This window comes from Staurois parvus, unplaced genomic scaffold (genome assembly GCF_062004578.1).
Source record: "Staurois parvus isolate SC_StPar_1 unplaced genomic scaffold, SC_StPar_1.0 ptg000574l, whole genome shotgun sequence".
Lineage (NCBI taxonomy): Eukaryota > Metazoa > Chordata > Amphibia > Anura > Ranidae > Staurois > Staurois parvus.
Window position 1 is genome coordinate 62,784 of NW_028318370.1, and position 17,080 is coordinate 79,863.

The window sequence follows — 17,080 nt, forward strand, 5'->3', positions numbered from 1 at the left end:
TGTGAGTCACTGAGTTTTCTGTACTGCACCCCCAGATCGTTAGGCCAGAACTGGGGCTGAGCACTGCCAGGTATAGCCTGCTGGCACTGATTGAATTCTGAATAATCATCCTGTTGAATAAATGCCATTCAAATCGGTAGACAACCACTGTCCACATACATGGATTGAGATCTGTCTGGTCCCTGCTGAACTAGCCGAATTTTAATTCATGTATGGCCGACTTTACTTCCTGACCATTTTTCGTCATCTCCAATTGGTAGAAGCAGTGTGCAGAATGCAGTCATCCAGCAGACATGATGTACTCCACTGACCCCTAATGGTGAAATTTCAAATTGGTTCAGAAGTCCCATTTATTTATTTTGTTTAACTAAATAAAAATAAATGATAAAAAAAAGTGCAGGGCACAACATCCAGCAGTAGAAGCACTAGATTCTTCAGTGTATACAATTCCCCTTTAAAACGGTTTTGTTCCCAAGTGTGAAACACTATTTTGACAAAACTTTGCAGACACCTGACCATCACACGTATATGAAACATCTGGTCATCCTATTTCCATAGGCATCAATATGGATTTGAATCTCAGACTGTTGTAGCCATGATGCCAGGATATAGTTCTGCTTTCTTTTTTCCATGGCTATATTATCCGCCAACATGGTGGAAACATATTGCTGGGTCCTAGAACTTCACCTCCTACTGCCATTGCAAAATGATACATGAAGAGCTTAAAGGCAACCTCTACTCAAAAGATAACATAACCATCTTACTGGGATGGATATAGAAGAATAGAATGGCTGCAATATTTAATTTTCTTGAAAAATGCTGCTTTAAAAAAAAAAAAATTATATATCTATATCTCTCTCTCTCTCTCTCTCTCTCTCTATATCTATATATCACACAGATATTCAGACATGTGATCTCTGGTGAACAGGAGAATCAGAGGTCAGATCACATAAATTCCACTGTAGGAGGTTTAGCTAAACAGTGGCTCAGGAATTTTTTTTTTGACATGAAGTCTGCTTAATGTTTATTTAAAAATGTACAGCCAGCAGCCTTCTTAATCTATATTCAGATCTAACAGACTGCAACTATTGGGTCCTTTAACTGCTTGAAGACCGCAATACGTGTACATATACATACATTGTGGGTTTCAAGTGGTATACCAGGATGATGCCTGCAGCTACAGGTATGATCCCGGTATGGTTTTACCAGCCAATTCTCTTTTTTGTAAAAGCATCCTAGTGTTTTTTTTTTTAACCGCTGAATTGCTTTTACAGGTCAACCCCTCCCGTCACCCAGCAGTGCCTCTACAGGCTCCCCCGTCCCACCAGCGAGACCAGAATGAAGCCAGCAGTTCCACCAGCTTACCATAGAGCTGATCGGAGACATCCCCCCTGATCATCTCTATGGTATATGAAACCAGAAGCTTTCCGTTTCAGCCATTTGTTTACAACCATTACCAGCAAGGGAAAGCTTTAGATCGAAGATATCCGAGCTTCATCTAAAGTTTTCAAGGGCAGAGGAGAGCTCAATGGTATAATAGATGTCTCAGTAAAGAGTACCTGTTACTGTCTATTGCCATCACAAGGGATGTATACATTCCTTGTGATTACAATAAAGGAGATTAAAACAAAAATATTATAGAGACAGTGTTAGAAAAAAAAATTAATTAAAAATATAAAGCTCCCCCTCCATGTTCCCGTGCAATGGCAACAGCATATTTACATCGCGCACGCATATGTAAACTGTGTTCGCATCACACATGTGAGGTATCATAGCAAATGGTGTAGCGAGAGCAGTAATTCTAGCACTAGACCTCCTGTGCAGCGCCAAAATAGTAACCTGTGAAGGCTTTTAAAGAGTCATTTATGGGGATTTTTAAGTACTGTAGTATGTCACCATGCCACAAGTGTGCGCAATTTTAAAGTCTGACATGTTAGCTTTCTATTACTTGGCATAACTTATTTTTTTTTACCAAACAGTTGGGCATTTAATTCTGTTTCGGGGGAATTAAAATTCATTAAAGTGTATTTTTTCTAAAATAAAAGCGTTTCAAAAACCGCTGTGCAAATACTGTGTGGCATAAAAAAACTGCAACACCCACCATTTTATTCTTTATAAATTTTATATATTAGATGTTTGGGGGTTCTATGTAATTTACTACTTTACATTATAAAATCCGTTTTTTTTTGTTTTTTTTTTAAACAAAAAGTAATCAGAATTGGCCTGGTCTTCAAGTGACACTGAAAAAAAATAAATACTAAGCACTCACAAAGAAAACAACTAAAACTAACCTGCCACGCTGCAAATCTTCAACAGCTGACACTTACGAGTGTGTCACATGCTTGGTCCCCTGCTGCATGCTGTGGTTCATTCCGCTGGCCGCCACGTGTCCTGTAGTGATGTATGGAGCGGTGGAAGGAACCACAGTACACAGTGGGGGACCAGGGATCCAACACTCCTACAAATGTCAGATGCTGAAGATTATTCAGTCAACAGGACTCTTCAATGTAGCAAAGATCAGTGGCATGGGTGGCAGGGCAGGTAAGTATCATTTTCTCTATGAATTGCTTTTTCCCCCCTCTAGTGATCGGGTCATTTTAAGGGTTACACGAAAGCTGCCTAAAGCCTTTTAATCGGGCTTGCTGCATGTATTGCTCTTCAGAATGCCTTTGTGAACAGAGTCTTGAAGAGACAGTAAATGATTAGATTTAGTGGGACAGAACAATAAAACTAAAATGCCTTCATGTCAACCATCTGCGGCAAAGAATTTATTCACAATGGATCTCCAGTCTTCGGCTACATTATTTGGCAAATGAACACATAGCCTACAATATCATAGCGGAATAAAATGGCTCCACAATTGTCAGCCTCTTACTCCAGTTTTGGACCAGGTCAGATGAATCATTTCTACCAGTCCTTCATATTCATTTAATACTGTTGAGAAACAATTCTTCCATCTCCTCGTCTCAATACAGTAACACATTTCAACATAAAAAAAAAAATAAAATAAAAAGTCCAAATAATTTAAATAGGTCTAACAACCGTTCTATAAGTTCATAGCTTAGTCAGCAACCAGTTCACAGCTTAGTAACTGTACATTGGCTCCTGGGGATCGGCTTCGCCCGTTTGGCCAACTTGTGTCGGGGAAGGGTCCTGCTCTGTTTGTTCTGTGGGCGTGTCCTCCTCTGTAGAGGGCGGCGTTTCACCCACAGTTACTGCCCTCCATGTCAGAGGTCCCTCTGTGGCAATTTGACCCCCGAGGGGAGCTATGGAGTTCACAAAGGTGGTGAGGTTAATGAAGTGTGCTACGGGGTGCGAGCCAGGGGCCTCCTGAGACGCAGTGATGGCCAGCTCAGCTGGCCGGTTGTGGAGCACGGCGCTGCCGCTCACAGCATCGAATGTCACAGTGAGGATGGAGCTGTCCAGTTGGAGCTGGCGGTCAGAGCCAGTCAGGTGACCCACGGCCACAGGCTGCAAGCTGGCAAACTGTGCACCCGCGGTGGTGGTGATAGGAGTCACTGTTATATTGGTCAGTCCCACAGTGCAAGATGGGGTGGGGACGTTTCCGTCACTAATCGTCACCACAACCTGCAAGGAGAACAAAATGAACAGGAGAGTCAAAAATTTATTTTACTGAATTTTCTAAATATTTTTAAAAAGGAAATGAAAAAGAAAAAAAAAAAAAAATTTATATATATATATATATATATATATATATATATATATATATATATATATATATATATATATATATATATTTTTTTTTCCATTTATATTGATGAAAATAAATAACTCCCTTTTGGACCAATGTAACTATGTATATACTATACCTGGTGGTTTCCCCTGGAAGCAGCAAATCACTGAAGTACAGACAACTACGCCAATGATCTTCACTTGCTTCAGGGTCTCGTGCTTAGCGGCTGGCCTGCTTTATTGTGAACACAGAAGGATGGTCACTCCCCATAGGCACCATTCAGAGAATGCTCTGCTACATTCTGAATACAAGTGGTTGGCTGCTCAGCATGGGTGCCATGCTTTGCATTTTCTGAATGCATGCAAAGCATTTTCTAATTGGACAAGGTGGAGAGTGTGGCATCACCACCCTGCCTCTCCAACTCATCCAACAAGAGAATGCATACATTCATAAAATGCAAAGCATGGCACCCATGCTGAGCAGCCAACCACTTGTATTCAGAATGTAGCAGAGCAGCCACTCCATACGGGACCCGGTACCTAGTGAAGATCATTGGAGTAGCCGTGTCTAATACAGCGATTTCTAGTTTCCAGGGGCATCGGCCAGGTATGTTATATGCACAGTTGTATTGGTCCAAGCTGACCAATGTAACTATATAAAATATCCCCTACCTGGAATACATCTTTATATAATCTAAGCATCTAAATTTATATAGCAAAGTGCAACCTTTTTCTCTTCCATCTTAAACCTCCCTATTGATCCTTTCAAGTCAAAGGCAGCCTCTGTAGAGGTAGGAGTGGGGCAAAAACAGAATATAAAAATTCTAGTGCCAATATATGGATCTACTAATAGTTTCAACATAAAATTTTTTAAGACGTTGGCCTCTGCTATCCTAAGGTCTCATCACATGCCTAGATTGAATTAGCCAGGTTCACTTTTATGTCCTGCAGACATCTCCATCCAAAAACACAAAATATTCTCATAACTGACCAAGGGTTTGTATCAACAGATTTGGGCTCGCTATAGCTGCTGGTTAGCGTATGCTTACAGTGGCGAGTCCCGCTGTCAGAATATAATGTCATGGAGGGAGGGATTCCCTCATCAACCTCATTTCTGTGAATGGAGGAAATCATTAGGCCTCTTTTACGAATGTTTACTCAGGAACTTGTGACGCCCACATGCAAGGGGCCAAAAACTGTGTGTAAAGACCTGAGTAATGTCGAGTACAGGCAAGTAAAGATGTGCAAGCATATAGATGAGTATAGACAAGTAAAATTCTTCTTCATTGACAGTATTATAGCCCGCTGCACATGGCGTCCCAAGTTCCTGAGTAAACATCAGTAAATCATGATGCTCATGTGCAATGAGTCTAGGCGAGTAAATTACTGAAAAATACACTCAAATGAAACATTTTCAATTATTTTTTACTGCTCTGTACTTAACACTGTGTTGCTGATCTTTACTCACCTGTGTGCAATGTCCCATAAACAACGCATCTCATTTTAGATCAGTAAAAAAAAAAAAAAAAAGGAAACACCTCATTTTTTACTCCTGTGTGCAACAGACAGGCCTTCGTGAATGAAAAAAAAAAAAAAAAAAAAAAATTATATATATATATATATATATATATATATATATATATATATATATATATATATATGCCATTAGGGAAACACCGGGCGCCCCAGCTGATGAGCAGCTAATGAGCACTTCCACTACCTGCAGCTAAAACATTGGGTTGGTGTCCTGCACTGCATGTCTACCTACTCATATAGGAAGACAACCTTTGAACATGCATTTCAGCATGCCCCTGGGGCCCCTTGCCTCATCTCGGCTATCAATCCATCCCTGAATGGACGGTCATCCTAAACACCCCTCTCTTATATATCCCAATGGGAACAAAACCTTCAGTCCCCTTTAGACCTGGAGGATTGGAGCAAGACGTGGAAAATGGTGGCCAAATGCTCCTTCAAAACACAAACACGCTGGAGGCAGCATATAAGGTTCTACTCCGATGGTATTGGGTCTCTACTCGAATTGCCCATGACTACCCTGGAAGTAGCAACAGATGCTTCCGTAACTATGGACGGCGAGGAGATGTTCAGCTCATAAAGTGGTCCTACCCCAGGCTGGTAGGGTTTTGGTCTAGAGTCTATGGCCTACTGCAGACCCCCTTCATCTGCCGGCACAAAAGTATGCTAAAATGGCCTTGTTACACTACCCTATTCCCAGGCTGTATATGCCTCACAACAGAAATTGTCCATATACACACCTCTATTTTGGCTAAACTGACCATAGCGCAAGCCTGGAAGACCCAGCGGGTGACCTTTCAGGGGGTTAAAACAAGATTGACTAGTATGCTGCTCCACAAACAAAATGTCTAGTATCCCGACTGACTCCCATGCTAAAAATTCTCGAAATTTGGGAACCTTGGATCTCATACAAGTTCCCATCACTTTATCCATCATGTCTGGGCCTTGCCTGATTGCCCCCTCCGGGGCCTCCAAATTATTTCCTCAACCCCCTTCCTACTTCTCTCTCTCCCCCTCCTACACCTTCTTCCTTTATCTGTCTAGCCTTCTTTGACCATGGTTGTATAGCTTTCATCTCTAGAAGTTGGCTGCAGGTGGAGAGACTCCCCTTTGAGGCCTGTGAGAGAATCTTGGCACCTAGCTTCTCTGTATTCCATCTATTAGAAGAAATCTGGGACATTGGGATGGAACTACTTTTGATACTTGAGGTCTTTGACTGAATTGTATTGCTTAGTCTGTTTTGGTTATCTGTTACTCAGCCCCTGTGTGGGTGACTCATATGCCTGACATAGACTTTTGCATTTCTTTTGTTAAAGTCCAATAAAAAAGAATTGGTATGAAAAACAAAAAAAAAACTGTCTATGGCCAGCTTTAGTAGTAGCCACCCAGGATGGTGTAAAACATAAGAAATGCTGCGCTACATTCAAATCAAAACAAATTGTGAATGTGGGATCCCAAAATATCAAATCAAAAAATGTGACAATATTAACAATACAGGTCTATGCGTGCTTGCTGATAATACCAAAATCCAATAAATCACTCAAAAAAATGTGAAAACACAAAAAACTATATCCATATGTATGCGCATAAACCAAACATACACATAAATATAATTAAATCACTCGTGCCTATTGTGAAGTGAAAAAATAACCATATTAATAGTGCACACAAACTTATATCTCAAAGTCCAAAAAAATATAAAGTATTGTTGGTGAACAAAACAGTAAGCGGTGCTTCCAAATAATACTGTTAGTGACCACAGGTGAAAACTCGTGCAGGTTTCTGGGTATATATAGATCTACGAATCCAACCACCTTCTGGATTAGCCTCTCACCTCATCCCTTCGACCCTTGCGGATCAAAGAGCAGTAGTGGATCCCTCTCACAGATCCTCCAGGCACCAAAACACTCCAAAGACCACTTTCAGGATATACTATTCCCACTACGGCTCTTCTCCAGGAAAAGATGTAATATCAATCTCTCAGAATGAGACAAAGGAATCCTCCCATAGTGTAGTATATTTAATTATACCATAGGAACATGTAACATTAAAACTTACGTAGCAGCCAGTCCAAACTAAAGCCTCATGCTTTCAGATGAGGATATATCTGTTGGGTGTACAGCTGGATGCACAGGTGTACCAAGATGGCCGCCACGCCGGAAATACGTCACCGCGTTAAGCTGACGCGTTGCGTCACAATATCATGTGACTTCATCAATGCCCTGTCTCATTCTGAGAGATTGATATTACATCTTTTCCTGGAGAAGAGCCGTAGTGGGAATAGTATATCCTGAAAGTGGTCTTTGGAGTGTTTTGGTGCCTGGAGGATCTGTGAGAGGGATCCACTACTGCCCTTTGATCCGCAAGGGTCGAAGGGATGAGGTGAGAGGCTAATCCAGAAGGTGGTTGGATTCGTAGATCTATATATACCCAGAAACCTGCACGAGTTTTCACCTGTGGTCACTAACAGTATTATTTGGAAGCACCGCTTACTGTTTTGTTCACCAACAATACTTTATATTTTTTTGGACTTTGAGATATAAGTTTGTGTGCACTATTAATATGGTTATTTTTTCACTTCACAATAGGCACGAGTGATTTAATTATATTTATGTGTATGTTTGGTTTATGCGCATACATATGGATATAGTTTTTTGTGTTTTCACATTTTTTTGAGTGATTTATTGGATTTTGGTATTATCAGCAAGCACGCATAGACCTGTATTGTTAATATTGTCACATTTTTTGATTTGATATTTTGGGATCCCACATTCACAATTTGTTTTGATTTGAATGTAGCGCAGCATTTCTTATGTTTTATATTTACTTGATCACTGGTATATGATTTAATGCTAGCAGCTCCCTTTGGGATTTATACACATATTTATTTGATTTATTATCTTTTAGTTTTTTTAAATACACACTTGGAGCGCAGGAGGGTCACACCACTATTGCACCCAGGATGGTGGTAGAGAGATCAATGATCAGCACTCAAACTCGAGTTCTTACCTGCTGCAGAGTCTCCACAGCAGAGCCATCCTCCTCCGCAGCTCCACTTGTGAACTCAACCTCCTTGCTGCTGTACTCGGTGAACTCAGAGTCCTCGTGTGTTACTCCTTCCACCTCTTCATCTTTATCCTGGTCTATGTGGGTCCCGGCTAGCCGCAGTGATTTATCTGACTGGATCTCATCATCTTCTTCGCCATCCAGGACTGGCTACAAGAGACAGAAACCCATCCCAATGACAACACAGATAGGGTAAATTACTAAATATTAGTGATTTTGTATTCTTATGTCTTGTAGGTACACAACACCTTCAGTGTGCTCTTACAGGAATAAAATAAAAAAATAAAAAAAAATTGATTTTACCCAAATCTCCACTCAGAAAACATTCACCTGTGAAAGCGACCGTGAACACCAAATTATTCCCAGTGGACCCATCACCAACAAACACATAGAAGTTATTTTGTGGGTTGAACAAGATTTCATTGATTTCCCATCTTAACTGGATGTACGTTGGACCCAAACACACCCGGGCACCCAGTGAAGGAAATGTGAATAGTAAGATCTGATGGCCCATATTGGGGGTTCTGATTACCTGGAAAAAGCTTACTGATGCTCCGACAAACCCTGGAAATTCTTGTAGAAAACTCATGTCCTCATTCGGCTCAAACATAACCTAGCGCAGAGTAGGGTTACTTTATCAAATCTTTACACAACGTCACTGCTACTCTGGGGTCAGTGCTCCCAGAGGTGATAATTCACAAATGCATTAGGTAAGTATTTTGGGCTTGCAGCTAATAGCTAGTGTAGATGGAGGAAGGTGAGTGTGTACCCTGAGTGGAGCTATAAAGCCCAGTTCTAGGTTGCTTTTAAAGTTATCTATGCAGTGGAGTCTCCTGTGCATTGAATGGGTTAAATGTTCATTTGGCTGGGGGGAAAGGAAGAAGTACTGCCCCTAAAAAAGGTACGAGCAGACAGCTATACGGACAGTCTGCAGGAGTCCTGCAATGCACCCATGATCTCCTGATTGCAGGTGCAATACTTTACAGACTCCCAATAAAAAAAAATAAGTGCACTTTTTTTTTGTTACCTGCAAAAAGATGATAGAGAGAGAGATAGTGAATATATATATATATATATATATATATATATATATATATATATATATACACACACATACATACATACACACACATATACATATACATATACAGTGGGGATCGAAAGTTTGGACACCCCAGCTAAAAATTTGTATTAATGTGCATAAAGAAGCCAAGGAAAGATGGAAAAATCTCCAAAAGGCATCAAATTACAGATTAGACATTCTTATAATATGTCAACAAAAGTTAGATTTTATTTCCATCATTTACACTTTCAAAATAACAGAAAACAAAAAAATGGCGTCTGCAAAAGTTTGGGCACCCTGCAGAGTTAATATCTTGTACTACCCCCTTTGGCAAGTATCACAGCTTGTAAATGCTTTTTGTAGCCAGCCAAGAGTCTTTCAATTCTTGTTTGAGGTATCTTTGCCCATTCTTCCTTACAAAAGTCTTCCAGTTCTTTGAGACTTCTGGGCTGTCTGTCACGCACTGCTCTTTTAAGGTCTATCCATAGATTTTCAATTATGTTGAGGTCAGGAGATTGTGAAGGCTATGGCAAAACCTTCAGTTTACGCCTCTTGATGTAATCCCCCGTGGATTTCGAGGTGTGTTTAGGATCATTATCCATTTGTAGAAGCCATCCTCTCTTTAACTTCAGCTTTTTCACAGATGGCATCAAGTTATAATCCAAAATTTGCTGTAATTTTATTGAATCCATTTTTCCTTCTACTCATGAGATGTTCCCTGTGCCACTGGCTGCAACACAACCCCAAAGCATGATTGATCCAACCCCATGCTTAACAGTTGGAAAGAGGTTCTTTTCATTCAATTCTGTGCCCCTTCTTCTCCAAACGTACCTTTGCTCATTCCGGCCAAAAAGTTCAATGTTAACCTCATCGGTCCACAGAACTTGTTTCCAAAATGCATCAGGCTTGTCTATATGTTCATTTGCAAAGTTCAAACGATGATTTTTGTGGTGAGGACATAGAAGAGGTTTTCTTTTGAGGACTCTTCCATGAAGACCATATTTGTGCAAGTATCTCTTTATAGTGGAATAGTGTACCACAACTCCAGTGTCTGCCAGATCTTTCTGGAGAGATCGTGCAGTCAAACGTGGGTTTTGAATTGTTTTTCTCACAATCCTGCGAGCTGTTCTGTCTGATATTTTTCTTGGTCTTCCAGATCTTGCTTTAACTTCCACTGTTCCTGATGACTGCCATTTCTTAATTAAATTCCGAACAGAGGATATTGACATCTGAAAACGCTTTGCCATCTTCTTAAAGCCTTCTCCAGCTTTGTGAGCGTCAACTATTTTCAGTTTCAGTTTTCTAGACAACTGCTTAGAAGAACCCATGGTGCCGATTGTTGGGGCAAGGTCAGATGAGTCTGGGCATTTAAAACCTTTGAGATTGACATAACCTGGTCTTCCCAGACGATGAGAGAACAATCCATGACACTGGCAGGTCTCAGCTTTGCAAAGGGGGCAGTTCTGCAGGGTGCCCAAACTTTTGCAGACGCCATTTTTTAGTTTTCTGTTATTTTGAAAGTGTAAATGATGGAAATAAAATCTAACTTTTGTTGACATATTATAAGAATGTCTAATCTGTAATTTGATGCCTTTTGGAGATTTTTCCATCTTTCCTTGGCTTCTTTATGCACATTAATACAAATTTTTAGCTGGGGTGCCCAAACTTTCGATCCCCACTGTGTGTATATATATATATATATATATATATACATATACTCACTATCTCTATCATCTTTTTGCAGGTTAAAAAAAAAAAAAAAGGTACACCTATTTTTTTTTTATTGGGAGTCTGTAAAGTATTGCAGCTGCAATCAGGAGATCACGGGTGCAATGCAGGACTCCTGCAGACTGTCCGTATAGCTGTCTGCTCGTACCTTTTAGGGGCAGGAAGTTATAGGACGAAAAACTAACAGAGTGCTCAACAGCACCCTGGTAGTTCATTCAGAAATATAAACTGACATCAGCAAAGACTGTCGGTACTTGTAGTTCTCCCATTCACAGACCCCTGTGAATGAATGATGCGACTGGGTGGGCAGAGCCCTGCATGACTGGGTTTCAAAAAAAAAAAAAAAATTGTGACAGTGAGTTTGGGGAGAAGATCCGCTGTCACTAGAAGCAGCAGGTTGGGGAGAGGCTGGTGCAGTGGGAACATGTTACAAGGTGAACTTATCCTTTAGCCCTGGTTCACACCAGTGCGACTTGTCATGCGATTTGATGGTTTCAAATCGCATGACAAGTCACACCCTATGGCAATGGAACCATTCACTTCAAATGGAGTCTCAGCATTTCAAAGTCGGATCCAGTGTGAAGCAGGGCTTGATGCATCAGTGTCTTAGCTGCAATGTGTGCGGTTACCAACAGGTTATATTGGTTGTATCAGTGATTTGTATTCCATTAACATCCTGCAAGCTGATCTGCCTATAACCTCCATCTGGACATTTAACGGATCACTAAGCTATAGCTGGTGAAGAGGAAAATTTCACCAAACTTTAGAGTGAGAGAAAGACATGTCTGTTCTTCCATAGACCTTCAACTCTTCCTTAACCTACCTCCGGGTGCTTCCTCCGTAAGTGGCGGCTCATGGAGGCTCTGGTGGAGACCTTGGTTCCACAGAGATGACAGCTCTGAGCCTCCACCTTGTCATGAGTGAGCTGGACATGTTTCTGCAGCATGTATTCTGTAACATACTTCTTATCACACACCGAGCAAGTCCACTGCTTTCCTACTGTGCCAAAAGAGAGAGGCAGCAAAGAAATGAGAGAGAACAAGGTTAAATCATTACTCCAGCCCCTAACAGTAGAGCTATTAAGTTTTCTACATATATTAATATTTGTGTCAGTTTCTAGAGTTGTGAGGACTGATAATATGAAGATCAGCTCAACTCCTAAACTAGAATGAATTGTCATCTGTTTGCCTTGATTTAAAAATTTTCTCTCTTTTTAATCCATGGTGGTGCTCAAAAGCAAAACACCTAAATGTACAAACAAATGTGTATGTGAAACACACAAAAAAGTGCACTTAAGCAAATGTCTCTAGTTCACCTCCCGAAGAATAGGACTCTTCTCTAAACCCCAAAAAGTTTCAGGTGTTTTTGTTTTATTTAGCAAAAAAATTAAAAAACTGAATACTACCAAAAGAAAGCCCTATTTGTGTGAAAAAAAATTATAAAAATGTCATATGGGTACAGTGTTGCATGACCAAGCAATTGTCATGGGTTCGTCAGAAATCGTGATGGTGCTGAAAGCTGAAAATTGGCTTGGACTTAAAGTGGTTAACCACTTCAATACCAGGCACTTATACCCGCTTCCTGCACAGGCCAATTTTCAGCTTTCAGCGCCGTCGCACTTTGAATGACAATTGCGCGGTCATGCAACACTGTATCCATATGACATTTTTATAATTTTTTTTCACACAAAGTGCTACAGCGCTGAAAGCTGAAAATTGACCTGTGCAGGAAGCGGGTATAAGTGCCTGGTATTGAAATGGTTAACCACTTTAAGTCCAAGCCAATTTTCAGCTTTCAGCACCATCACGATTTCTGACAACCCCATGACAATTGCTTGGTCATGCAATACTGTACCCATATGAAACTATATTATAGAGTTTTTTGGGAGACCGACAGCTTTCTTTTGATGGTATTTGATCACCACTGGGTTTTTTTTTTTAATTTTTTGCTATATAAATGAAAAAAATACCAAAAATGTTGCAAAAATAAAATTCATACTTTTTTGTTTTTGTTTTAAACTTTTGCAAAAGCAATAGTTTTTAGTCAAAAATTTAGACCAAAATGTATACAGCTACATTTTTGGGGAAAGAAAAACCCAAAACAGTGTACATTTAGAGTCTACAAACTACAGCATTTTAGGGTCTTAACTGATCAATTTTCAAATATATATTCCAGACGCTGGTATGTGGTATGGCAGTGACCAGGGCGCTGGTATGGAGTGCGGCGGTGACCAGGGCGCTGGTATGTGGTATGGCAGTGATCAGGGCGCTGGTATGGAGTGCGGCGGTGATCAGGGCGCTGGTATGGAGTGCGGCGGTGATCAGGGCGCTGGTATGGAGTGCGGCGGTGATCAGGGCGCTGGTATGGAGTGCGGCGGTGATCAGGGCGCTGGTATGGAGTGCGGCGGTGATCAGGGCGCTGGTATGGAGTGCGGCGGTGATCAGGACGCTGGTATGGAGTGCGGCGGTGATCAGGACGCTGGTATGGAGTGCGGCGGTGATCAGGACGCTGGTATGGAGTGCGGCGGTGATCAGGACGCTGGTATGGAGTGCGGCGGTGATCAGGACGCTGGTATGGAGTGCGGCGGTGATCAGGACGCTGGTATGGAGTGCGGCGGTGATCAGGACGCTGGTATGGAGTGCGGCGGTGATCAGGGCACTGGTATGGAGTGTGGTGGTGATCAGTATGTTCATATGGAGTGTGGTGGTGATCAGTACGTTCATATGGAGTGTGGTGATCAGTATGTTCATATGGAGTGTGGCGGTGATCAGTATGTTCATATGGAGTGTGGCGGTGATCAGTATGTTCATATGGAGTGTGGTGGTGATCAGTATGTTTGTATGGAGTGTGGCGGTGATCAGTATGTTTGTATGGAGTGTGGCGGTAATTAGGACATTGGAATGGTGTATAGCCGTGTTATTGTGAGAACTGGGACAGGTGAAAGGTGCTGACTGCATGTTTATTATTGACTATAATGGGCAGTGATCAGGGACACTGGAGTGGCTGGCACAGCTGTCTGAGTGTACATGCAGCCTAACAGGCTGTTGTGCACTCACAGGCTGCTGCATTGGTTCTCTCTGCTCTCACAATGAGAGCAGAAAAGTGAAGTGATCTTTACTTTCACTTTCAGTGTTTACTATGTGATTGCTGTGATAGGTCACAGCAATCACATGGTAAAACACCATGTGATCGGTGAGACAGCAGTAATGTGGTCCACTGTGTCCAGGCGACACACCAATCACTGGGCTCCTGGGTGAGCGCTCTGAGCAATGCAGGAGCCGCCAATGTGGTCTGATGTACAGGTACGTTAGCCCGCATCGGCAAAGCTTTCCGTCTGCCATCTATAAAGTAATGGGTGGACAGGAAGAGGTGAATACATCTGCTCTAGGAGTTATTACTATTAATAAATGGGCAATATTTGTAGTAGATGCCATGCAAATGACAAGATATAATACTTCTACATTGGAACAGGAGAGAACCATATTTACCAGTGTGTACCAGTTTGTGAGTCTCCATGGTGTTCTTCTCACTGAATGTCTTTCCGCACAGTTCACACATGAAGTCTTTGATACCTTTAGAACAAAAGCAACACATAAGAGCCAAGAATATATTTACCGAACATGGGGGTAACTAAAGGCTCTCATGGAGAGTAACGGGCAGATCGTGTTTCCGAAAACTGTCAATCAGCCACTTCAGAACATGTATCTATCAACTCATCCTTCCCTGATGGAGATGGTCCCCTATGGGGAGTTCAGCTGCAGAAAAACAATCCTTGGATTCCCATGTCTCCTACTCAGAAGAGGCGACTGACCTTCAGCATGATCTGCAGTTTTCGGAAGTTCTTTCAGAGTATACAGTGGGGGTGATTTACTAAACCTGGAGCACTCAGAATCTGGTGCAGCTGTGCATGATAGCCAATCAGCTTCTAACTTCAGCTTGTTCAATTACACCTTGGCAATAAAATCTGGAAGCGGATTTCTATGCAGAGCCACACCAGATTTTGCATTCTCCAGTTTTAGTAGATCACCCCCAATATGTCCGATTGCAGGACCTTTGACATTTTATTGAACATAAAGTATTTCTGATATTGTGGCATTAAATTTGGAAGAAAGTTTGATTACTATCACACTTATTAAAACGTTTGGTGTCCCAGGCCCTAGTTTCCTCCTCCTCACTCCCTTTACCATTTGGAACTTGTAGAACACTTCAAGTATGTCAACTAAACAATAACATTTCTCCCTTTTGCTCTGTTATAATAAAACACTTTCAAATTGTAGAGTTATCTGTCCGACAAATGCAAATAAACACCCCACACATATAGTAGTTAATCCAACCAGAAATCTTGTGAGTGGATTACTTCCTGAACTCTCAGCCTCTTAGAAGTTAGCACTGTTCCCAGCTATCTTTATGGACTACAAAACATCCCCCATTATGGAGAAGAGAGGGAGTTGTTACGAAGCCCTAACAGAGTGTAATGTAGTCCTAATACCCTTCCTGTCCTAGGGTGACAATGCTGCACAGAACGGTTGCCACCCTAGTACAGGAAGTGAGTTAATGGCAGGAGTACAGGAAGAGAGTTAATGGCAGGAGTACAGGAAGAGAGTTAATGGCAGGAGTACAGGAAGAGAGTTAATGGCAGGAGTACAGGAAGCGAGTTAATGGCAGGAGTACAGGAAGCGAGTTAATGGCAGGATTACCAAGTTACATTTAGGCTGCTTTCACACGGATCAGCTTTTGTTCAGCTAAACAGAAGAAAAATGGTTTCCTTTAAATCCTATGGAACTCCTCACACCACTGCAAGCGGAGAGGCACAGTGAGCGTATTTCCAGAAAGTGCAAGATGTTTTACAGCAATCCAATTTAAGTGAAATAGTACATTACAACTGAATTACAGTAAAGGGATTGTGAAGCTTTATATTTTTTTTAAAAAATATAGAAAATATAGAAAACGTCCTACTTACCCGCTCTGTGCAACGGTCTTGCACAGAGCAATCCCGATCTTTGTTTTCCTGGATTCTCCTGGCTCCTCCTCTTCATCCAATGCCATCATAGGAAGCTGCTAAGGGGGCACTTTTTCGGACTGGCTCCCGAGCTCTGCTGCCAGTTTCCATAGACACAGACAGCGGGGGCATGGCTTCCCCCATCACAGAGTGTGAGTGACAGCAGCAGGAGCCAATGGCTACCACTGCTATCAATCCACCCTGTGAAGAGGGATAGAGATGAGAGAGTTCATGCACAGTACAGGGATCAGTTAAGTATGAGAGGGGGCTTAGGGAGATGCACAATGTAAAAAACAAAAAACAAAACCCCTTAAGACTTTAGAACCATTTTAAACCAGAGAACCTGAGAGTCTGCATCAATAACATGACTTTGCCTGGCAGTCGTGGGATCCATACATTGGTGTTCCTCTTACCTGTGTGCCTTTTGTAGTGCTTCAGCATGTTGACTTTCTGTGCAAACTTGCGGTGACACTCTACACACTCGTACTCTTTGATGCCCTTGTGTAGCTTCATGTGATGCCGCAGAGCATGTTTGGTCTTCATTCCTGGAGATCAGTGGTACAAAGAAGGGGGATCTTATTACAGTAGACCTAAAACTCTAACTGGATGACATTTAGGGGACAATTTAAAAAAAAGATAAGGTAAGGCCTGCTTATCACTTTAAAAAAAAAAAAAAAAAAAAAAAGGTAGGGGAGAAAAAAGTGCTTGAAGGAAGACAGCCCATCCACAGGACCTGTTAAAGTAATGTGACTGGCCTTTTCCCCCTATTAATGTTCTCTGCACTGTAGGACACGGTACGCTCCACATCACAGCCTGCATTTCTGCATGATTCAAAACTGCATAAAAAACTGCAGAATCTGCTCCGTTTTAAACTGACCCTGTAAGAGAAGCAACTTTATATTTGTAACTCAATACTGGTCTGCTGGACACTGCTTCTGTCCATCACTGAGTGTTGGACATTGTGTCCTCCTTTGGGCACTGTGGTTGCTCACACCCTC

At 41.6% G+C, this 17,080-nt stretch overlaps 1 protein-coding gene across 3 annotated transcripts in view; it reads right to left on the minus strand.

Annotated features, from left to right (window-relative positions):
- Nucleotides 1-2,740: 2,740 nt before the first annotated feature.
- PRDM15 (PR/SET domain 15) overlaps nt 2,741-17,080 on the minus strand; it is a 77,392-nt gene continuing 63,052 nt past the window's right edge. Inside the window, exons 20-25 of one of the 3 annotated variants that reach the window (XM_089691883.1) lie at nt 16,496-16,627; nt 14,572-14,655; nt 11,907-12,079; nt 8,825-8,905; nt 8,236-8,442; nt 2,741-3,588 (exon numbers count right to left, since the gene is read on the minus strand). In XM_089691883.1, coding sequence (XP_089548009.1) covers nt 3,085-3,588; nt 8,236-8,442; nt 8,825-8,905; nt 11,907-12,079; nt 14,572-14,655; nt 16,496-16,627 — 1,181 coding nt within the window. In that variant the 3' untranslated portion in view covers nt 2,741-3,084. Of the gene's footprint in view, nt 3,589-8,235; nt 8,443-8,824; nt 8,906-11,906; nt 12,083-14,571; nt 14,656-16,495; nt 16,628-17,080 lie in introns of all 3 variants that reach the window. The other 2 variants (XM_089691882.1, XM_089691884.1) reach the window with 2 other exon arrangements.